We start from the raw sequence: 24,281 nt of genomic DNA on the forward strand, positions 1-24,281 counted from the left end.
AGTTTAGAAAAACATCATCAAAGTAGTCCATGTGACATCAGAGAGTCAGTTAGAATATTTTGAAGCATCGAAAATACATTTTACTCCAAAAATAGCAAAAAATACGACTTTATTCAACATTGTCTTCTCTTCCGTGTCTGTTGTGAGCGAGTTCAAAACACAGCAGTTTGTGATATCCAGTTCACGAATGAATCACTCGATGTTACCGAATCTTTTTGAACCAGTTCACCAAATCGAACTGAATCATTTTAAACTGTTCGCATCTCCAATACGCATTAATCCACAAATGACTTGAGCTGTTAACTTTTTTAATGTGGCTGACACTCCCTCTGAGTTCAAACAAACCAATATCCCGGAGTAATTCATTTACTCAAACAGTAAACTGACTGAACTGATGTGAAGAGAGAACTGAAGATGAACACCGAGCCGAGCCAGATAACGAACTAAATGTATTTTCGATGCTTCAAAATATTCTAACTGACTCTCTGATGTCACATGGACTACTTTGATGATGTTGTTCTTACCTTTCTGGACATGGACAGTATACCGTATATACCGACATTATATAAAATATGTTAAACTGTGTTCCGAAGATAAACGGAGGTCTTACGTGTTTGGAACGACATAAGGGTAAGTTTTTAATGACATAATTAAACATTTTCGATGAACTAACCCTTTAAGTTCTTTTCGGGGTTATCAGGAGAAAATGCCTCATAATGCATATATGTGTTAATTGACATTTAATGTCATATGATAAACGCATTTATGCATTTTTTTTTTTTTTTTTTTTTTTAGAAATTGCCCCTTTGCACAAATTCAAACATCTGGCTTGGCTGTTCGGTTGTAAATAAATCTTAACCAATGATTCCTCATTGACATAGAGTTTTGTAACTCTGCAGATCTTATACATGCACAAATAGCTACATAAAACCCTAAAGAAAAGGAAAAATAGAAATCACATCATATGACTCCTTTAATCTCACCTTTTTGTAATTAATCACATATCAATATATTTATATTACATTAATATTATATTAATTTCACACTGAATCTAAAAAAAAAACCACAGAGCCGTAGTTCACTGACAAGCTAGGAAATATCATGTTCATAATCGCATTCAATTATAACTGTGATATTGCCTGTTTGTCAGTGAACTACGGCTTTGTGTTTTAAATGCCGCTCCATCTGAAAGCAGGTGATGGCGATTTACTAGCAATCACGGAACTGGCTTTACTGACGAGATGTGCTTGACAAACTGCACAGCCCTAGTTCATACAGTCTCATATAGTTCATATAGTCATGCATTGTTCCTGGATAGTGGTAGTTGTGTTAGATGCATAAAAGGTTGTGGGTTCAATTCCCAGGTAAAAAAAAGTATAGCCTGAATGCACTGTGTAATAATAAAACTCCATATTCATCCGGAAGAAGGAGGCGGGAACCGGCGGACAATCAAATGAAACTTTAATAATTCAAAATAAACACAAAACAGTGCATCAGCCCCTCACGGACGACTGATGCGCACTAATAAAAATCAAACCCAACTAAAAGCCAAGGCCTGGTCCTCTCTCGTCCTTCACTGTCGTCGCTCCAGTTTTATATCCTTCCATTTCCTCTGTGGGACTCGAGACCGGTGGTGGGTCGCAGGTGTCGCTCATTTCCCAGTCACTCCACCGGCCTCGCTCGTTCCCACCAGGCGGCAAGGAAGTCGACCTGAAGTTGAAGTCGGCTGCGTGCCGCCATCTTGTAGCAGAACTTCACTTGCGTTAGCATTCCCATTGACTCCCATTCATTTTGGCGTCACTTTGACAGCGAATAACTTTACATCTGAGGCGTTTAAAGACTCCGTTTGTCCATTTTTTATTTTTAAAGATACACGACGATGTATAAAGGGTTCCATTACCTTCTATGTTACATTATGGCCCCGTATAAACAGTTTTTGTAAAAAATAGGCTAACGATTGCGTCATAACCACTCGACTCTCTGTCGCATTACCGTACAGACAGGAGGAGAAGCTCGCAGGCAATTAACTTAATATGGCATACTGGTGTTACATTTTAAAATACTATACAAAATAATTAATCTGAATACTTACTCCTGCTCACTCACGCAAAAGAACTCACCGCTCAAGCTCGCCGTCTCTGTAAGATTAACGATGGCAGTTTGCACGCAAAGCCACTTAGAAGATTTACATCTGTCAGACAGGTTGCTGATGTCGTCAAGATTCGTTTGAGTCTGCGCGTCAGAAACGGAAGTGCTAAAAAATGCTAAAAATGGGCTTCACTTGTCTCAATTGAGTTCCAATGGGGTCGGTGTGTCCATTTCTTTCACTCTCTATGGTTCCCACATCCCTCGGCCCCGCCCCACTCGTCACACACTGTAAGTCACTTTGGATAAAAGTGTCTGATAAATGCATAAATGTATAATATATACAACGCATTCATTTTGACAGACATAATTATAATCCATGTTGAACACAGTTGTGCTGCTTAATGTTTTTTTTTTGTTTGTTTGTTTGTTTTTGTGGAAACTGTAAGCATTCATTTGTTTCTGGATTTCTCTGGATTAGCCTACTGTCACTTTTAATCACTTTAATTTGTCTATGCTGAGTTAAAGCAGGAATTTCTTCAAAATTGTCATGTAATAATTCATAAATGATAATGATAATGATAATTCATAAATTACTTTTTCTACTGTAGTTTTGTTCATTTTTGTCCTTTTTTTGTCCTTTTTGTATTGTCTTTTCTTTTTTCAGAAAAGCAGTGTATTTTCTAAACTGATTGTGATATATTTAGAGACCTTACTCATTGTTTGTAATTCATGTTAATTCATGTTAATTAGATGCCATGAAAAACTACACCTCAAGCTGAAAGTTCTCCATAGTAGGGATGGGCAAATCGATCCTGAAGTAGCGATAAATCGATACTGATGTGAGTATCGAAAGTATCAATGCTCTCCGAATAAAATGGTTGTATTTTATGCATGCAACAGCGTATTACTTGAAGTCCCTTATGACAATAAATCACGGTGAAGTAAAGATAGTTTAACTATAGTATTTGTAGATTTCCTTGGCTACCACTACAGTAAACATATTTACACCATGTGTAAGCAAACATATAACCTAATAAGTTGCAATTAAGGCGTATTGAATGTTAAAATGCATTTCAAATATAAAGTTAAGTAGGTATTATTACCCATTGTGCTCGTAATCTAAAAGTTCAGTTTAGAAGTATTGTATCGGTATCGATGATAATGGCCATCAAAAGTATCGGTATCGTACCGAGAACAAAATATATGGTATTGCCCATCCCTACTACATAGGTCTTCCACAAAAATGGTCGAGAAATATACAGCAAAATACATTTGTGAGATCACTGAAATGTAAATCTGGTGTTCTCAGAAACCCATGTAGCCTAAATTACTAGACTCGTCGTTAATGTTTAATATTGAAATACCGCACATGTTCTGTGGTCCTGTAACTTGATATTTGATATATGCAAATAACCTTTTATTATGAATCAATAGAGCCTTGACACTCATGTCTTAAGACTTGAACATTTTAATGTCTACTCTTTGGCACACTTTTTGATCAACTAAATAACTAAGGGGTGTATGCATTTGACTGATAGAGCTTGTTAATGGATGTTGCTTCTAGATTCATTTTAAATGTGTAGAAAGTTCATTTTTTTTCCGTTGTCTGTTGCTCTTTGTGTCTCTTAAGGTCAAGATAGTAATTTTGCTGAAGCTGCTAGGTGATTATTATTACGTAAAGAAAATGTAGACACAAACTAACAAACACTAAAACTTCTGTAGACAATAACTACCTGTTATTTTCGAGATATAATACTGAATGTTCCTGTTTGTGTAATATTACATATCATTTAGATCTAAACCTCTTGAATTAAGGGATAATAAATCTAACAAATAATGAAAGGCTGTGCTCTCATGATTTTACAAAAATGAAATTTATTTTCCATATTTATGTTTTATTTGTCCTTGTAGTTAACATAATAACAAGTTAACAAAGTTTATTTTTATTAATTTGTGTTGTTTTTGTTTTGATATTTGAAAGTGGTCTCCGAGTCTGTTCGGTGTAGCTGCCCCAGATTTGCCTGAGCTGGCCATTCAAGTCTTAAATACTTTTTAATACTTAAATTATATTCGCTTATAAATGAACCGTTTAATTAACCTGTTTACGCTGTATATTTTACGGTCGAAGATCAACAAATACGATCAAATAACATTCTGATTAATTCATTTTATATTGGCGCTATTTGAGCCAGCCCTCCGCTGAGAAGTTTCTGGGTCTTAAATAAAACACTCGTAATGAGGAGGCGCGATCATGGCGGACGTGCTGAGTGTTCTTCGCCTGTACAACATCCAGAAAAAGGAGATCGTTGCGAAAGGGGATGAAGTTATTTTCGGAGAATTCTCCTGGCCTAAAAATGTCAAAACTAACTATGTTATTTGGGGGTAAGTGTGCGCTTCATCCGCTCGGTTCTTCGTGTTGTTTTGAGCCGAGCTGCTTTAGCTGCTAATACGCTGCTGCTAAACTCGTGTTGTGTTGAAGTGTTCTTGTACATAATAAAGAGTTTTGTGTCTGTAACTCACAGTAGTTATGTGTCAAACACTGGGAGACTGTAACTAATCTGTTGGTTGTTGTTTAAAACACACTGAGCTGTTTGCACAGAAAGCATTTAGGCTTGCGCAACAACTTCTCATTTGTGACACTGTTGAATCGTTATTGTTTCAAACTTTATAATCCAAACTAACTTGGTACCGCAATGTTTTCAATGTTTTTGGACATAATATACCTTAAGGTACACTGGAGTAACACGTAAAGACCCATGTGATAATAAAAGTATCACCTTACACTGTTCTTTTGTTTGTTGTGTTTATGGTAACGTTATAATGTATATATTTTTTATGTGTCCTGTTTAAGGTTTGTCTGAGGTTGCTGTGCTTTGTAACCCATTTTGATGAAAATGTATCTTTTTGAAAGGTTCCCAGATTTTTTTTAAACATGCAATTTAATTACAGAACTGGAAAAGAGGGACAGCCTAAAGAGTACTACACTCTTGACTCGATTCTGTTCCTGCTCAACAATGTGCATCTTCCTCACCCTTCGTATGTGCGGAGAGCTGCAGTGAGTACAGATGCACAGTTTATAGCACGCACTTTAAAATGTGATCAAAGTGTATTCATTTTATTATTACTATTGCCATTTTTGTTTTCATGATATTTACATACATTTAAACCTTGCCTCTCAGAGAAGTCAATAGTTTTTTTTGTGATGCAATTGTTCTTTTATATTCAGGTTTCAATTAAAGCTTAATCTATAAAAGGAAATATCCTAATCTCAATGGTTTTCTTTAATAATGTTGTTTGAGTGCACAGGTGGTTGAAAAGTAAAACATAAGCCTGCTTTTGTGATTGCAGACAGAGAACATCCCTGTTGTAAGACGACCCGATAGAAAAGACTTGCTGTCTTATCTCAATGGAGAAAGCTGTAAGTGTGACGAGGAATCACAGACATTAGTGTTCAAGCTCTTTATTAAACAACACTTATTTATCTGTTTGTCAATTAATTTTACAGCATCATCAACAAGCATCGACAGAAGTGCACCCATTGAGATTGGTTTACAAAGGCCGACGCAAGGTGTGTGGTTTTTTTAGTGTATTTTTGATATAAAAAAAAAAATCATAACAGGCCATAATTTGTTCTTTATTTTAGGGCATGTTATAATATGATAAAATAGTCAAAAGTCTCTCTATTTGAGCCGTATCCTGGCAATAAATTGCAATTGTTTTAACAGTTAAAAGGGCAGCAGATGAAGTGTCTTCAGAGGCCAAAAAGCCTCGGGTTGAAGTAAGAAGCGTTTTAAAACTTCAATACAAAAAAAAGATCTGTTTGAAATGCTGTAAAGCAATATGCCTGGATGCTGCTTATGATTTGTGCATGTGCTTCTCAGGATGAAGAGCGTGTGCGTCTGGATAAGGAGCGTCTGGCCGCGCGTCTCGAGGGTCATAAGGAAAGCATTGTGCAGACAGATCAGATCAGGTATGATCAAACTGATCCAACGTTTTAACATCGTGAGCAAAAATATGGACACAAGGTTTTCCTATATCTTTTGTGTTCAGCAGAAGATAATAATGCATACCGGTTTGGAAAAATACTAAATGATGACCATTTTCATTTTTAGATTGACTATTCCCTTCAATACATTTTCTAAATGACATTTTTATAATTTGTGTGTAATTAGTTATATAAACCCAGTAAAGCTGTGTAGTTCAGTAAATTTAATCAATGTTGAAGCGATTGCCTAACATTGCCTTTTTATTATAATTCACAATATAACAGCTTGTCATATCTTAACCGTTTAGTTCTCCTAGTTTGTAATTCTTCTTCTGATCTCAGGTCTCTGTCTGAAGCCATGTCTGTGGAGAAGATCGCTGCTATCAAGGCCAAGATCATGGCCAAGAAGCGCTCCACCATCAAGACTGACCTGGACGATGACATCACCCAGAAACAGAGAAGCTTCGTGGATGCTGAAGTGGACGTGACCCGAGACATTGTGAGTCGAGAGAGAGTGTGGCGGACGAGGACCACCATTTTACAGAGCACCGGCAAGGTAAGAGGAGACACTCAGGGCTGTCCATTAAGACAAACATATAAATAAATGCCATCGTGGACCTTAGGCTTTCCTACCAATGTCTCTGTAATTATTTACTCTGCTGCCACAATATCTTTTAAATGTATTTTAATGAATTAATAAACATTTAATCAAATTGTGTATCAAGTTGGAGTGAATTGTTCTGATTTTTCAAAATTTGCAGCCGATGAACATTTATTGGCCAAAAAAAAAAAATCTCAATATATTGTAAATTGTTGTACACAGATGAGTTTGTACATTGTTTTCATTTCTTTTTTTATATACATTTATATTTGTTACAAATGATTTATTGGCCAAATAAAATTATTTACATCTGTAGTTAATACTATTATATTTTTCCTACGATTTATTGTTTAATTAAAATGATATATTATATCTGGATTATAGCATCTTGTGTTTTGGTGGTTCTGAAATCTAAAACGGTTGTCCTGCGGGTGGAGGTGTTTCACTGATCAAGCTGTTGTCTAGTTTGGGTTATTTTGTAAGGGTTGGATTTTGAATGGTTAGTTAACTCATAACTTGGTTAAAAGCCATGTATAAAGAATATGAACTCCTGAACATGATGATCTTTTGATGTTGTAGAATTTCTCCAAAAATATATTTGCCATCCTACAATCAGTGAAGGCGCGGGAGGAAGGTCGAGCCCCTGAACAGAGACAGACCCAGAACCAAACACAGGTGGTGAGTACACAATCAGAGACGCTTTATTAATGTGCGAGTGTTTGTGGTTCGTTTCCTCATCTGCTGTATATCAGAATATATATTTTTTTATATATATAGAACTTCAAACGCTAATTAACAATTGCTTGGATACATTCCTCAATACTTAAAAACACTTCTTCAAAACTCTTCACTTGGCTTTCATAACAAACTTTCACCTGGGCACAGCAGTTAATTTTAAATGGAAAGAGCACAGCCTTAGTTTGTTCATATATAGAGATTTATTTTATTTGTTACTTGTTTGTTTTAAAATCTGTTTAGTTTAATTATTTCAATTTCACAAAGAAATGTGCTCCAATAGCCTAAAAAAGACACCTTTTCATTTACTTTATAATGTCTTCAATCTAATAAAAAAAATAATAATCGTGAGAAAATCGAATCGTGAGTTGTGAATCGTTACATCTCTACTTAACAGGAAAAATTAGTTGTTGGTGGGGTTTTTTGTCTGTAAACTTTCATTACAAAACAAGAATGATGCTATATGCCACTGTTACATGTTTACTTTACAGTGCAAAATTACCATCTATAAAAAAGACAAATAAGAAATAATGATTTTGAAAGATTAACACAAGTGTAGTTGTTCAACTAAATCTGTTTTGGTAGTATTTCATTTTTTTTATTTATCAGGAATATGTTCGCTATTTTGATCATGGACGATTAAAATGTTTCCACAATCTGCTTTTAAAATGGTTCTTAATATTTTTCAGTTATCTTTCGCATCGGATTGCTCTAATACCGTCAAAAAAGCAAAGAAAAAAGAGCAAGGTTTATATATAAACGCAGTTGGTGTATCTAAAGTGAAAGTAAACAATTGAGAGAAAGATGCGTGCCTGTATATTTAGACACGTGCAGGTCTGAAAGTGACCGTGCCAAACCTGCTGCCTCGTGCCATTAAAGGGAAAGTGTACCCCAAAATTAATTTACTCCGTTATCTCACACTCATGTTGTCCCAACCACCAACTCTTTGGTTACCCATATTCTTCAACATAACTTTTATGTTCAACAGCAGAAAGGTTTTAAAACAATCAGAGTTAGTTAATGATGATGGAGTGTTACGATTAAATACAACTACTTTACCAAATAAAGCACTTTTGGTTATTTTTATATTATTTTATTGTTACTTTCTAAGGTTTAGGGCCCTATCTTGCACCCAGCGCAATTGATTTTGTACACCGACGCATATGTCATTCCTATTTTGCACCCGCGCAAAGCGCGCTTTTCCCTCCACAGAAGCACGTCGCTAAACTAGTGAATGAACTTGCGCTCCCTGGGCGGTTCAGCGCAAAAAAAGGAGGCGTGTTCCGGCGCAAACAATCCCTGGTGCTATTTTGCTGTTCCATTAAACAATTGCGCCACTGACCAGAAAAAAACTAGTCTAAAGTCATTGGCGCGTTGCGCGTTGTTCATTATGCTATTTTAAGGGCGCATTCTTGACCATAATGTATAGCGTGCACAACACGCATACACTTTGCTCATGTAATCTACACAGATGCAACAGTTATTTTTGCAAATCATAAATATTAACACATGAGATGACGGAAATCATTGTGGTGTATTTTGGGTGGGTTTCTCCCATCCCCATACAACACAACTTCTCTGTCTTTCACTGCTCTTACAAGAACATCAGTCTCCTCGGCTGTGAACCGCTCCTGGCGTGCGCCTGGTAAATACGCCATAATAATAGCAATCCATAATGGAACTTGCGCACCTGCTTTTAAAGGGAATGTTGGATGAAGCTCTGATTGGTTTATTTCACGTTACGCCCAAACCACACCTATGAATAATGAAGCTACTTCAGACCAACCCACTTTAGATTTGCGCCGGGCGCAAGAGCCATTTATCCCGCCGGGAAAATAGCAACAGCGCCGAGACCCGCCCACAAAGTTACTTGCGCTTCGCGCTTTGACACTTGCGTTTCAGATCGTTAAAATAGGTCCCTTAGTATTTAAAATAGGGAAATTGGTTCAGCTGTACTTGTCAGACAACTTAAAAAGTTATGACCCTCAACAGGTTCAGGAAACTTTCCTCCGTAAAATGTGCTGCACACACTCAAATATTTGGGTGTTACTTAAAACGTATCTGCTGATTTCTAGTTGTCCTCTTTTGGAAGACCAAAAAATGTACTAACAATTAACAAAACAAACAGTGTCTGCACAACATGGTGGCGGCGGCAACAAAACAACAGTGGGAATAAGTTACGCCTTCTTTCTTTGAGTATATATTTGCACTGTGTTATGCAAATCCTCCCACACAGTGATGTAGACATGTTGGGGGCGTGTTTAAACGGTGTTTTAGGAATATATCCCATCATAGGACCCCTTTAACAATTGTTTTTATCCCATAGGATCCAGCAGTAAGAAATAAACAGCCAGTCCCAGCTGCCTACAACAGATACGATCAGGAGCGATTCAAAGGAAAAGAAGGTAAGTTGGACTTCAACATGTTTGGTGCTTCAAAGGCCAAACTAAATCTGGTGATTTTAATGATATTTGCACAGCCAATAAAAAAAAATCTTCTTTAGTACCCGATCGAGGAAATGTAGAAGTAGCACTTTTAGTATGACGTAACATCTATCTGAATAAAAAAAAAAAAAAAATTTAAACAGGCTGCCATCTTTTGTTGAATCTTATTGAACTTAAGTGACATGTTTATAACTACACAAATATGCATGTATATATTAAAAAATATATATGTAGGTGTATATATGTATTAAAATAAACAAAAATACAGGGCTTAAAGTTCTCTTAAAAAAAAAAAAAAAAAATCTTGATCACTTTCGAGTCCACCTACCAACTTTGTCCAAAACAATTAAAATAAATAGCAGCTTATTAACATATATAAATTACATTAATGTTCACATAGTTGGTTATGAAGAAGCCATCTCTTATAATGATGTGATGTTTTCCCAGCTAAGCAGGTTATGTGTATTTAATATGACAATGGTGAAAACAATCTTTTTTAATCTAAAATTAATTGCTTGTTTGTACAATAATTCCAATGGTTTTAGAGCCATAGCATGTGTATTATCATATCATATTAATCAGTTGTCAAAATAATCAGTAGATTACTTGATTACCAAAATAATCATTAGTTACAGCCCTAGATTAGTTAAAATGTCTTAATACAACTGCATTGTTTTACTTTTTGTACATTGTTTAAAAGACCCATTTTGTCATTGAAAATCTTAAAAATAGTATAAATAGTCACATTCTAGTGATCCAAGTATCTGTATTGTTTAATACATAATAAACATACACCACACACACATGAAAACAAAAACTTTTATTTTGGATGATTTAATCATTTGACAGCACTAGTTTATCGGGGTGTGATGAGATCTAACTGGTCTCGCCAGAATGTGCTGATAACCTCACGCTATTCGTATATGTCAGACCTTTTTAGACATAACTGTATTACACCAGCCTGTTCACCAGCAGTGGTATGCATGATATTTATATGCTCACCTGTGAATACAATGTTTGCCTGATGTTAAAGGGCCCAACATACCCCCATGTCGTTCCTAACCCGTAAAAGCTTAGTTGGTCTTCTGAATATGATTTAAGATATTTTGGATAAAAACCGGGAGGCTTGTGACTGTCTCATTAACTGCCAAGTAAATAACAGTGTCAAGGTCCAGAAATGTATGGAAGACCTCATCAGAATAGTCCCATATGCCATCAGTGGTTCAACTATAATGTTATGATGCAATGAAATAAAATAAGTTTAATTTCATGAACTACAAATTGATTTCAGAATGCACCTAGATTTCTTTGCATTTTGTGTTTTTCAGTTGAATAAGACATGTATAATTTATTTATTTTTTTTACAGAAACGGAGGGTTTCAAAATCGACACTATGGGAACTTACCATGGCATGACACTGAAGTCTGTGACGGTGAGTTTATATGAATTTTTTTTTTTTTTTTTTGACATGTCTGTGCTCTAGAACCAGTCAGCAATGAAGCCTTCAATTTATGAAACAGACCGGTTTATTCATTGGATTTATTTGGTCCAGTTCATTGAAATATATATAGGTTCATCAAAAACATATTTTGTGTAGATGGGCAAATCTATGCTCCGCCTGTTTCTTTTTCAGTTTGCCAAGCCTTTAATTGCATGCATTTATTTTAATAGACTTTAAAAGATAGCTTTTTTACAAATTCAGATTATTGTCATGACTATCTTACAGAAGAATACATTATTTTAAAGAGTGTATATCTGGATACCTCAGTCCTTGCATGTTTTCATTTACTCCATGTCACTTATGGCTAGGGTTGGGTACCTATGGAACCGGTATGCACCGAACCGAATCAGAACGCAGATTTTGGAGCCTCATTTTGGTGTCTCTTAAATGTCTGAGCAATCGATTGAAATATTTGTCCTGGTTCTCCGAAATGTAGACATGAAGTACAGGCGTCGCTAGGCTTTTTTAGCTTTTTTTAATAGCATTTAGCGCCATAAACTGTACACAAATTCGCGATCGCCTCAGTCATTCCACTTAAATTTCATAATAAAACAAGAGCAACACTAAGCGGACTCAAACAGAAGACACAAGGTGTGTGTTCATCGATAGATTGTTAGAATATCTGTATCTGTGCAGTTCTTCATATATAGTTAACAAAAGGTCACAATGGAGCAATCGGTTTCTCATCTACTGTAAAGTTTTCGATCCGTTCACTGCTCCTCACTCCTCACGCTGTTTTCTCCAGCGAAAAACTAGCTCTTAACACATATGAACCATACTTTTAATTAAAATTATTTAAATATATTTAGTTTAATTAAACGTGCTTTATACATGCACTACTGTGCAAAAGTCTTAGCCTTAGGCAGTCTGTTGTCGGACTGCTTGTGCATTCAACAATCTCACTAGATTATTATTAAAATTAATGGCAAAATGTTTGTAAATGTAAACTGATATTTCCTGCTGACATACTACAGCAAAATATATAAATAACTGGCTTATAAAACCCTTTTTCAGGGTGAAAATACTAATGTGCCTAAGACTGTACTTTACAAACAACATTGATGCTATTTATAAAGAATGAGCATACAGTAATTCACAGAACTGATTAAAGCCAGTAACAGACCACACTCATTTTAACTAAATATCAGAGTGATTGACCGAGATACAGTAGAAACATCATATGTGGTTTTCTATTAAACAATGACCCAGATCATCAAATACATTTATTAGCCTTAGAGTAAGGGATGCACAGCTTGGGAAATGAGAGTATCCAAGGAGTGTGTGAAAGCTATGGATTTATTTTAAATATTTTGTAGTGCTCTTTAATGTTATCCATAGTTTTTGTGGCTTTTTTTTTATTTTTAAGTATCGTTTCTGGCACCGTTTAGGCACCGGTACCATTTTAAAAGTATCGGAAAAAGCTCAAACGATACCCAACCCTACTTATGGCGGGACCCTAATGTCCAATCGCAACATGAGCAGAGTGAGTATTTAGACTTAAAAATAAAATGAAAAAGTTTTAACAATTATTCTTTATTTATACACTTATTAGAGATCGTAGTTGATTGTACGGACCAGACCCCAGTCCCTCATAAATAAATTAATAAGTATTAATACTCACCATTAATAAAACCCCTGATGCTGTCGGGAGCAGACCAATTTTTCTAAATTTGGCATGAAAGGAGTAACAAAAATGAAGTTGCGATTGAAAGTTGCAGTCTGTACGGATGCCCAGAAGCGTGACTTGACACGTGACATTGCAGAAAATGTGTGTTCACAGATGTAGCATATGTTGATCCAGATTAATATCAAATATCGATGTGCCATCAGCACAGCTGAACAGTTCTGCATTCAGCACATCAGTGGTGTCCTCTGCAACTTTCACTGGCTTCCAGTTCAATCACGTATTGAGTTTAAAATGCTTAAACACTTGTTTTAAATTGGCTCCTTATGTTAGTGATTTAGTTACCCCGTACATACCTTCTCGTCCTCTTCGCTCTGCTGATTCTCTTATTCTTTATCAGCCCCACTCCAGATTAAAAACTATGGGACAGAGAGCCTTCTCTCGTGCCACTCCGAGGTTATGGAATATGCTTTCTTTTGAATGTTCGAAGTGCTCCTACACAAAATTCTTTTAAGAAACTGTTGAAAACCCACCTCTTTAAAATTGCTTATCATGATTAAGCTGTTGATTAGGGTTTTGATTTTATTTTGGTCTTTTATATTGTATCATTGAATTTTGAAATTTTAATCTCATCATATGACTCCTTTAAGATCTTTTAACAGCCTCCTCCCGTGTAGTTTGTGGCTGATCCCTCTCCTTTGTCATGACTCCATACCCAATGAATCAAGATCTTGCATGGAGCTCCTGGCTGAAACCGATTGAGGGTTAATTTGTATTTCTCCCATTTCTGACCAATCAGACCTAATCAGACCAACAGTTATCTCATTCTCACCAAGCTTCTTGCTTATTGTCTCGTAGCACATTCCAGAGTCTTGTGATATTTTTTTTGTGAGTCACAGGATTAGCTGTCATGTGTACGTGTGTTCACACAATGTCATTTCCAGATTCCAACTAATTTTTACAACATGTAATTATGACTTCACCATGTGAACGTTGTACCTACTAACTGCCGCGGATTCATTTTGGTGTTATGTTTAGGCATTGATAATGTTGATAGAAATTTATGATTCCTTGTCCAAGGGTGTGAACGACTCAAAGTAGAATAACCTGGATATTTCATAGTATATAACTGATTTAAGTTATCGTTCTCCGTTCTCTTTGCTGATGATAGTACTTTCTGTGCCTTGTAGTTACTGTTTACATGTAATCTGTTTCCATAACTTAAGTACTTCTAATCAGATCAGTTTCTTTTTAGGGATTACATGTGCACAAAATGGCAGTAAATTAATCGTAATCTGCAATTCAATCATGAACCTAGGTTCAAGAAACATCCAAAAGATATTTTGTACTACCATTTTACTCTCCATTGGATGGCAAATGCTACACTTGTGATCCTTTCTTTAAGGCACTGGTTGAACCAAAATGGCCTTATTTTCTTAATGCATTATAACTGTTTTTTAGTATCTTGAAGACCCTTTTCAGCTTTTCATCTTGAAGAACATATTCAAAATCCTATATATAAAAAAAAAAATACTTAAAACCAAAACTGAATATTTTCATACAAATTTAATCAACCAGGTTTGTGAAAATAATCAATTAAAGATTTAGATAACTGAGGAAAAAAGATGATAATAATAATAATGGAAAAGGTGTTTTATTTGACAGAACCCACCCCTGGCACGCACACACACATACAAAACCTGTTTATTGAACGTTTCATCCTGTTGTTTGGCAGGGAATGTGCTTGTTGCTCTGCAGGTGCTGCCAGTACTGGATCAGCTCATTGGGGCCAAACCCATGGGAGGTGATCAGGTTGCTGTACGTACAGCTAGAGTAGGGCACTTGCCAGTGATTGAACAGATGTTCATTTGGTGGCGGCTCTGGCTCTATCTTCAGTTTAGCTAGACAAATACCCACGTAAACGTCTTCTAAATGCAGTCTGGGTATGGTCAGAGATGCCACATATATCCTTTGAGCCACATCACCTGAGAAGACGTATCCAGTCCCAGAACAAAAGGTGGGGTATTGCCTTCCAGGGAACAATTCTAGGGGCATATACCATTTACTCTCGTTGTTTCGGTTTGGGAAGAAGCCTGTCATGTGAAGTCCGGTGAAATACTTCTGTGTCTGTTGCCCTTTGGGCTTTAGTATTTTCTCCATGAGGTATTCGGTGTTGACAAACATATCGCTGTCGGTCTTCATGACATATTTGGCCTCGGGACAGTACTTTGTGATCCAGTACATCCCCATCAGCGTTTTTAGGGTAAGGTTGTTGTAAGTGTCCCTGTAATCTTGTTGGATGATGTCGTGATACCGGTCACTTTCTTCTTCTATTGTATGCTGTAGTTTGCTGCCATTTCTTTGGGTGTCTTGATTTACACCTATGAAAAAAAGCCTGATGATACCCAAACCCCAAGCCACACTTTCATTGGCCCACGTTTTCCTGATGGCATCCCTGGCATCTGTTTTCTTGGGCTCAACTGCAATCAAAAGCACTAAGAAAGGAGCTCGCAGCAGACATGAGAATGGTTCGTTAAGGATGTACTCATAAGGTTCATCTTGAAGTATCTTTGCCACGCTCATCTCGTCGTTCAAACTGATGTTCAAAAGCGAGGAGTTTTCCAACTTCTGCTGCAAACTTCCATCCGTAGCTGAGATGTTTTCATTTGACGTCAGTAGTTTAGAAGACTCTTCAAGCTCCTTCAACCTTAATAGATATGTCATGGAGAAGTTGAAGGAGGTTTTTATGGTTTGGAGCTCTTGAGCAGCAAGTGTCTCCTGGGTGATTTTACAGTGCCACTGACCCTGATAAACGAGTCTTCCCACAAACACGAGCACAATGAGGAAAAGTGCCACACTGCAGTATCTGTGCTTCCGCTTCCATCGCATGATCTCTTTGGTTCTTTGGATTTGTCAAGCCTCTGAGTAAACTGTCCAGATATGTGGAAACCTGCAAATAAAAAAGGGATTTTTTTTTTTACTTGTTCATCTTAAAGCAGATCATCACAGGCAAGAGCTGCAGAAAGCAGACAGCTGCTTATGCTTATACTTTGATGTCCTACACTGATCAGTCTGTGCAGCACCGCTTCAAATCCAACGGGCCTAATGGTTCACCCAATTCATTCAAACTGTGCATTGAGAAATTATATGCCACTGCATGTTGCTTGGAGACAAGCAGTTCTGCTTTGTCTTTATATTTTTGTTGCCAAAATTTAGCAAAACATACAACATTGTGTCTAAAATAACACTTAACTTCTTAATTTCTGAACTGTTGTATAAGACCGTTATCACATTTGCACTCGTGTGATATTGCACTTAGCCTTATCTTTAATTTTAGGGTAATTCTACCTACGTTCTCTGGGCTCCATCATGAAGTGAGTTTTTGCCCTGTCTCATTTGTCATCAGTCAACTGTATGAAATGTCAAATGACCCACATATAGGTCTGGGAAGTGGCTAGTGTTAAATGGGTTTAATTTACATGTTTTTTCACCGTGATCAATCGAATTAACATGTTAAATTATCAGCCCATATATACTTGATATTTTTATAAATTTATATTTTAAATATCATATAAATATCAAATCCCTACAATCAAACAGTAATGAATGAGAAACAGAGCCTACTTCTTCTTTTCTTTTTTTCCATTGTATAGGTTTCTCTATGGCGGAGTAGAGAACGATCACATGAGCTCTGTCTTTTTTCCTATTGAAATGACGCAAGCAGCACAATGCAAAAAAAATACTATAGAGCTCATAATAATCAGTGATTGTCTACGCTGAATGCTGTGACATGACATTCCCAACAGTAAACTTCTGCTGCCTCGTTCTATTAATTACGTACGAACTCAGAATTCAAAGGATGTCCAATGGTTGCTTTGTCCCTTCCAGTGTAGACAGACTTTAATTGTTGTCGCTGTGTGACAGCTGTCGTACCCAGTGTATACATGGTGTAAGACCATGTGATTTACCTTTCCAACAACTAGTTTTTTTTTTTTTTTTTTTTACATGGTTAAGTTGGCTAAGTGTTTTTGTCCGAATTGTTTATGATTGAATTTATTGCTATGTCCAATACCATGTTGTGCAAAGTTAATACACTTAAAATTGCAGTTATGAATGACGAGGACAAAAGATTTGTAGCTGTATATAGTCGTCTAAAATACAGCCTCAATTATCTTTTATCTAGATTACATGTACCCAGGGCATTAAGTTCTCAAGCACCATGCCAGATCTCAAGCATTCTGTGATTGGCTGCGGAAAAAAAGTCGTCCTACATTTAAAAACACTTGTTGATCATCACGTTTGAATTAAATTGCCTATTGAGTTTGCCTATCAATGTGTGAGGAACACAGCTTTTTTTATACTCAGCCAAACTAACATTAATAGCCAGTCAGAACATAAGACACACACCATAGTATCCAATTGCAGAGTCGCAGCTGATGAATGAAAAAGAGGCCTTGGTCTTGTGCGTGACACATTGAAAAAAGCTGCGAGATGCAATGGTCCAAGATTTCCATCTGTTCCATCTGTCTATATCGCAGTATCAAAGTGAGTTTCTTACTTTGCATGTGCCAATATATTAAAATTAAATGGGTTTAAATGTAGTTGAACCACATGAAACATCCCCAAGCCGTTGTTGCCCTCTGCAGGTATTTGTTATAATATAGGCACATTGTATTGTATTTTTAAGTGTTTAATAAAACCATGTACTTGATATCGATACTTTATTTGTGGCCAGTTATTGAGTACAATGGAAGCAATCAAAAACAACAAAAGAGCAATGATATAAAGTGCTATAACAAGTCTGTTAGCTTCAATGCAGTAAAAGCAGCGAGGGCTTTTAAATATAATAAAAAGAAAACTGATAGAATAGAAAAAGAATAAAGCAAGTTAGTGTTAAAGGTATTTTTTGTATAATGTACAGAGCCCCTAAAGGGTCTTATTGGTGGAAAAAATTGGAGTGAAATTTCTTTTTTTTTTTTTGTGTTCCCTCAAGAAACTGTGTTCCCTCAAAACTTTTGCATTCTCTCACAAAACTAGTTGAGTTCAGACAAACACCTGTTTACGTTACAGCTTGTAGTGGTTCATACAGCTTCATAAGATCACAATGGAGTGGTTCAAAGAGTTTTGTTTTGAACTTAAAGAAATAGTCAGTGCATGCTTAGTATGTCCCAAAACCGTGCCATAATAAAACGCTTAATCTAAAACACAGTTCGACGAGAGCCCAGGGAACGGAGCGAGGCCGTGGAGCACCTGCGCCATTCACCGGTGTCGAGTCCCACGTAACAACAGGAAGAGTAGCCTATGTCCGAGCTCAGCTGGTTTTGTGAAATAATGCAAAAGATTTGCAAGAAAACACAAAGTTTTGCGAGGGAACCCAAAGTTTCTTGAGGGAATGCAAAATCTTTGCCAGAGGATGCAAAAAAATCACAAAAAAAAACATGTTTTCTTCCCACCCCAAATTGTTTTTTTTTTACCACAATGATCCTTTAGGGGCTCCGTATAAATGAAAATAAAATAGAATGCAAAAAGATGGCTAAGGACTGCTCAGATTGAGTTGGGGAGGTCATTCCATCAGGAGGGAACATTTTAATTTTAATAGTCCATAAAAGTGACTTTATGCCGTCCCAAAGAAGCACAATCAAGCGACATTCTAGATGACACAAGTGTATTACTTTATATATAAATGGTCAAATTAAAGTTTATTTTCCACTAAATATATCAGATTACTCGCTTGTCAAAATAATCAGTAGATTACTTGATGTAGCAAAATAATAATTCCTTAAGAACATTTCAAAATACAACTGCATTGTTTTACTCTTTGGGATTAAAAGACATATTTTGTCATTTGAAAATTTCTTAACGTTAAAATATTGTCACACCCCTAGTGTCGATAAGCGGTGATATAGCTCATAATTTTCCAAGTGTATGATAGAGCTTTCATTTTTCAGCTCAATCATATATTCATGAAATGGAAAATCATCAATGTGTGGTGCTTGAGAAAATTCAGTCCTTTACTCACCTTCAAAATAGTCCAAACTTGTGTGATTTTCTTTAGTGATGCATTAAAGATATTTTGAGATGTTTTCTTAATGTTTTTTTTTTCTTTGTCAAAGTCCCCTTTTAATACCATCTGAAAACACAGCCAAAGGTGACTGATGGATCATTTCCTCTTCTCTTTATTCTAGATCTAGTGCACACTACAGCCTTTGTGTTGTCACTAGCTAATTGAAGAATAAATCGCATCAGCACATTGTCAGATATAAATATGCAGAGGTTTCGTTTGACATACCTTTCCCTTGGACTGAATGAGACCGTTTTGTTTTGTCAGTACTGTTTCAAATATATGCTGTATGCTTTCTTATTGTACCGTTTTATAACGCCTGTAGGGTGTTCCTACTCCTATGATTTGTCAAGCCTTTGCTTTCATCTCTTTGATTTGCTGCTCCTCTTCCTGCAGAATTCACAGATGATGATCTCTCCCAGCTTGGCTTTAGGCATTTCCTGGGTTAACTATTTCAGTTGCCAAGATCAACTGAAACAAGATTCAGAGCTAGGCAAAGCAGTCCACTCCTATTTCTGGTATACTTTCGTTCTTCTTTCACATACAGTGATGATCGGCTGCAAGGGTGCGGCTTCCTTTTTGTGGTCTGCTTTTCTGATCATTAAGAAATAAAGGAGTTGGGGAAAGGTGTGAACACAGCCCTGTTGACATCTTCAAACACACACACCCCTTCATGTGACCTGCTTGAGCAAAGAAAACTCCATCGGTGACAGAATGGAGAAAAAAACCTTGGGAGAAACCAGGTTAAGTTGGGGGATCAGTTCTCCTCTGACCAGACGAAACCAGTAGTTCAATTCCAGACTGCAGCAAATTCAGATTGTGCAGAAGAATCATCTGTTTCCTGTGGTCTTGTCCTGGTGGTCCTCTGACACAAGGTCTTTACAGGGGATCTGTATCTGGGGCTTATTATGCTGCTGACGCACTTTCTATATGAAATTGATTGTCCTTTACATTCACAAAATATTAGGGTTCTTAATTTCAAACATCTCTTTTGCATGCAAAGTTTTGAATTATCAACAAAAAATGGAAAGTTAAATTTTACTGGTATTTCTTTTAATTAAAACTAGGGCTGGGTTGAAAAAAAAAATTCTCAATTTTAATAGATTCTTATTTTTATGAAATGATATTGATTCATAAATCCAAAGAATCAATTTAGTCTAGCCTGTCAGATAATGAACAGATGGCCTCCCATCCAAAAAACTGCAATAAGCTTGATGTGAAACAAAGTTACTGTTCTTCAATATAAAATTTTAGAATAAATCTGTCAAGTTGTGACAACCACCATTTAAATGTAAATTTAGTTTGTGTTTTTTTTCTTCCTTGAGAAAATTTGCCATGCCCTTTTCCTGATATATATCCTAAATCAATATTGAATTTAATTTAATTCGAATATCAATCTTGTGTAAAATAATAGAATCGAATTGTGAATTCTGTCTCAAAACTAGGGCGGCCCTCGAGTAAGGATTTTTCTGGCCGACTTGTCGTTCATTTGAAGCATTAGTCGACTAACCTTGTTTATTAATAAACCATTTAAACATTATAATGAGCCTTTAATTGCCTACGTAGCTTAAGTGCTCAAGCACACACATAAAGCTTTCCACAGTGGACCGCAGAAGTAATGATTATGAGTTAGTCAGGGGAAAAAAACCTAAGCAGAATGCATTAACATTTTAATAATTTGATAAACTAGTGCTTTCTTTGTTTTCGGATTAAGAGATGACCTCGGCGACTCTGACTCGTCATCTCTGCAGTAGTAGACTCGCCTGTAAGCATGTTTCATACAGATTAATCTGAGAATAGGCCATTTGTTTTCCATTTGAATAGGTTTTTTTTTTTTTTTTTTTTTTAAGTAGATATTTTACTCTCAATAGATGTTTTTAAAAGGCTGTAAGGCAAAGATATACATGGAGTTTCAAGCTCAAGTTCACAGAGACCGAGACGGTAGAAAGTGCATCATGTTTGCTCAAATTTTAGGTTGATGAAGGATAGGCAAGCGTTAGGATCGGGTTAGTCAGTTTTGTGTGGAACGGCGTTAATTTAGTTAAAATTTTCATAAATGTATACATTTTTTTTAAACTGGTGATAAGAATAAAAATTCATTTTAAAATGACAAACTGACGGAAATCTATTGGCATTTTCATTAACTAATAAAAATGAGAAAATGTTTGGTAGGGACTGTTTGGGAAGAGATCTTGTCAGAACTAATCTCCTGTGTGGTTGGGAGTTTAGATGCGCACATTTGAACTGTAACAGTCTGTTGATCTATCCAGCGGGACATGAGCTAGCATACACTTGCCTCGCTTCTCAAAAAACATTCAAAAATTGTTATATTACTCCCAATATCTGGGAGTAAGAGAAGAGCATTTATAAGGTAAATGAGAACGTGAGACTGTTTTCTGAGTGCGCACACCTGAATCATGCACACAGAAAAGTGCTTCTCTCACAGCGTACAAGTACTGAATTCAGCTCTGTCACGTTGCATGAACGGAGGAATACACAACATTATGCTGAACTGCCCTGTTTGACAAGTACCCGTTTGGTTACATTTTAAGTGAATGAAAATAGTTGGTAGAATATCGGATGTGTATCCGTATAATGAACCAGTGCATTCAGTTTTAAGGGGACAGCAGCTTGAGTAAGTTGCTGTTGTCTGTGTCATTAATATTAATCAAGCAACAAAAGAGAGAAAATCACTCACTGTTATTGACTGAATTACTTTAGTAACCCTAATAAGGATTCTTCTAAATTGATTTATATAAATGTCTCTATGAAGTTATTGTAAGTTGTTATAAAGAATTAATATTATATGATCATTGTTTCATTTGATGAAATGTTCTTGTTTCTTAAAATAAGTGGTTTTATTTAATTTTAATTTAAAGGTATGTTGTGTGTGTGTGATAGATCTTTCTATATTGCATGCTAAAATATTAAAATAAAACCTATATGAGTTTGGGCAGAATGTGGAAGTAGTAGTTTTAGTTAGTATAATGCATTTATTAAGCATTTATCTAAAAATTTTCCAATGTCCTTAAAACAAATGTGCCAACTGAATGCTATGAAAACATATAGTGCTAATCAATTTATTAGACCACCTCTCATAAGGCAAAACACAAATTTTAGGAATCTGTCAAAAAATTTAATTCTACAAATTCTATGTAATTTTGACTTGACAAACTGAAAACTAAATCGTATTTATTCACATAACAAAAATGGCCTCCTTAGACAACAGCTTGTATGCTTGCTGGCATTATGTACTTATTGGGTATGGACTAATTGGGTATCTGAATAAAAAAAACACTAAAGCACTTGACAATTTTTTTTTCTGCCTTTCACATATAACAATAATTATAGCATTAAAAATAGTTTACTACTATTACTAAAAAGCTTAAGCATATTTCAGGTCTAACCAATATAGAAAGCTATAATTATTTTGGTAATTACCAGTACTGTTAGTTAAGAGCCGCAGTGGCACAAACCTTACAAAATTAGGTAAAAACCTTACATTAATTTTATTTTAATAAATTGATTCACTGTAGGCTACATGGTTTATGCCGAGAATGCACACGTATCTGTTGAAGCACCTGACAGGCAAGCCATTATGCTAATGCATCAGCTTGAATCTTAAAAGATGTATCATGTTTTGGGCAGCTTTGATCACATACTTTTCTTGCAAGAGCTCATTCTGTTTCCTCTATATGTAGGTGAATTATGGCCATAGAAATGCGTTATTTAGTTCTGTAATCTAATGCGACCGGCTGCAGTTGTACATGCACTGTGGGCAGACCCAACTAATCTATAACGAGAAACGTTGTCAATGATTTTCATTATCGATGATAATCGATTTTATCGATTAGTTATTGCAGCCCTAGCTAAAACTAAATCAAAGTTTGCAGTCAAAATCAACACTTTTGTTGAAGTATTCAAGAGAAGAAAATTTGCACCACTGATAACTAGATATGTACATTTTTGGAAAAAAATGTGAGCGGTGCTTGTGGCAAAACTCTGCACTAGGGATGTGTTGTTGTTTTTTTGGACTGGAAAGTTATTGGGTAGATACCATGGTACCGATAATCTTCAGGACAAATTATACTGTTATCAATACTTGCGTTGTTTTATCTCTCTATACTTCTGTTAACAAATTGGAAATTGGAAGCTGCTGCTCATCCTTTCCCTTCACTGAATGATACGTGTGTGTGTGTGTGTGTGTGTGTGTGTGTGTGTGTGTGGAGTCAGTTATTTTGGCAAGAGTGAAACGAAAGTGTGGGCTCTTGTTACAAAACTAAGTGACACCAGTGTCAGGTGCATATATGAAGTAATGTAATAGCAAATGGAGGCAACACTAGCAATATAATAAAACATTTACTAACAAAACACAACATATACCTCAAGCAACTGGAGAGACACATTCACATTAAATGTCAATTCAGCGGTAGAGTTACACTCACGAGACACTGCACTTATTTGCAATCTCAAAAGTACATTATTTGCATGTGCTTGAAGGCCTAGCCAGTGAAACGTTTTATTTGCATGCTGTACTTGAGCTGCACATGTGCTTTTATATTTTATATCTATCTATCTATAATCGCAATGCATTGAAAATGCGCTGCGTCCTCAATTTTCAATTTGACTTCACATTTGTACAATTTTGTCTTTACTTTCAAGCAGTCATATATATACATATGGTCTGTACCTGACCTGGTTTCGTAAGTTAGTAGTATTACCTCCTGCTAGTGTGACATTGGAAGCAGTGTTTGTGTAGAGAATAAATGAGCTTGCTTCTTTGATTATCATATCATTTCACATTGGGCACGGTTCAGTTGGACTCGGGCGCGGTTCGCATGCAGTGTGAGCGCTAACCGTGCCGGAGCACGGAAAAGGATGCGTTGCATCACGGTTTTGCGACGCTCCAAAACCAACATGCCAGGGAAAGGGTCGCTTTGGTCTACGGCAGAGGTGCAAAACGCATAAAAACTAAAAACTGCAAAGTCCTTGCTGCACTTCAGCTGGTACATTGCAAACATCCTCATACGAGCAGCGCGATTACGTGAAAATTTTCGCGCCACTAAGGCGACGCATCTGTTTAACAACAGGTTGTGAGAGGGCTGTGGACCAAACGACACAAAATTATCCACAAAGAAAACACAGCGATGTACTCCATTGCGTTCAGAGAGCGCCGCTCTTCCCGTTTATCCCGAAACCGTCGCACCATAATGACGTAAGCGTGCTCCGGCACGAATGCTGA

The 24,281-nt window shown here is 36.3% G+C and overlaps 2 protein-coding genes across 2 annotated transcripts in view; one reads left to right on the plus strand and one right to left on the minus strand.

The window, feature by feature from the left end:
- Positions 1–4,304: 4,304 nt before the first annotated feature.
- The window catches only part of LOC128025039 (parafibromin), a 30,121-nt gene continuing 10,144 nt past the window's right edge, over positions 4,305–24,281 (plus strand). The window contains exons 1-10 of the mRNA XM_052611020.1: positions 4,305–4,470; positions 5,038–5,143; positions 5,437–5,506; positions 5,594–5,656; positions 5,814–5,866; positions 5,970–6,058; positions 6,416–6,629; positions 7,254–7,352; positions 9,736–9,814; positions 11,221–11,285. Of these exons, the coding sequence (XP_052466980.1) occupies positions 4,340–4,470; positions 5,038–5,143; positions 5,437–5,506; positions 5,594–5,656; positions 5,814–5,866; positions 5,970–6,058; positions 6,416–6,629; positions 7,254–7,352; positions 9,736–9,814; positions 11,221–11,285 (969 nt within the window). The 5' untranslated portion in view covers positions 4,305–4,339. The remainder of the gene's footprint in view (positions 4,471–5,037; positions 5,144–5,436; positions 5,507–5,593; positions 5,657–5,813; positions 5,867–5,969; positions 6,059–6,415; positions 6,630–7,253; positions 7,353–9,735; positions 9,815–11,220; positions 11,286–24,281) is intronic.
- LOC128025047 (beta-1,3-galactosyltransferase 2-like) lies at positions 13,789–22,294 on the minus strand. The gene is made up of 3 exons (XM_052611032.1): positions 19,268–22,294; positions 18,998–19,108; positions 13,789–15,928 (listed from the first exon to the last, which is right to left on the minus strand). Exon 3 carries the CDS (start codon positions 15,865–15,867, stop codon positions 14,695–14,697), a length of 1,173 nt encoding a protein of 390 aa, XP_052466992.1. The 5' UTR covers positions 15,868–15,928; positions 18,998–19,108; positions 19,268–22,294; the 3' UTR covers positions 13,789–14,694.

Source organism: Carassius gibelio, chromosome A2 (assembly GCF_023724105.1).
Source record: "Carassius gibelio isolate Cgi1373 ecotype wild population from Czech Republic chromosome A2, carGib1.2-hapl.c, whole genome shotgun sequence".
Taxonomy (NCBI): Eukaryota; Metazoa; Chordata; class Actinopteri; order Cypriniformes; family Cyprinidae; genus Carassius; species Carassius gibelio.

Excerpts from the sequence above, each read along its gene's own strand:
- LOC128025047 (XM_052611032.1), bottom strand. The coding sequence starts at position 15,867 with ATGCGATGGAAGCGGAAGCACAGATACTGCAGTGTGGCACTTTTCCTC.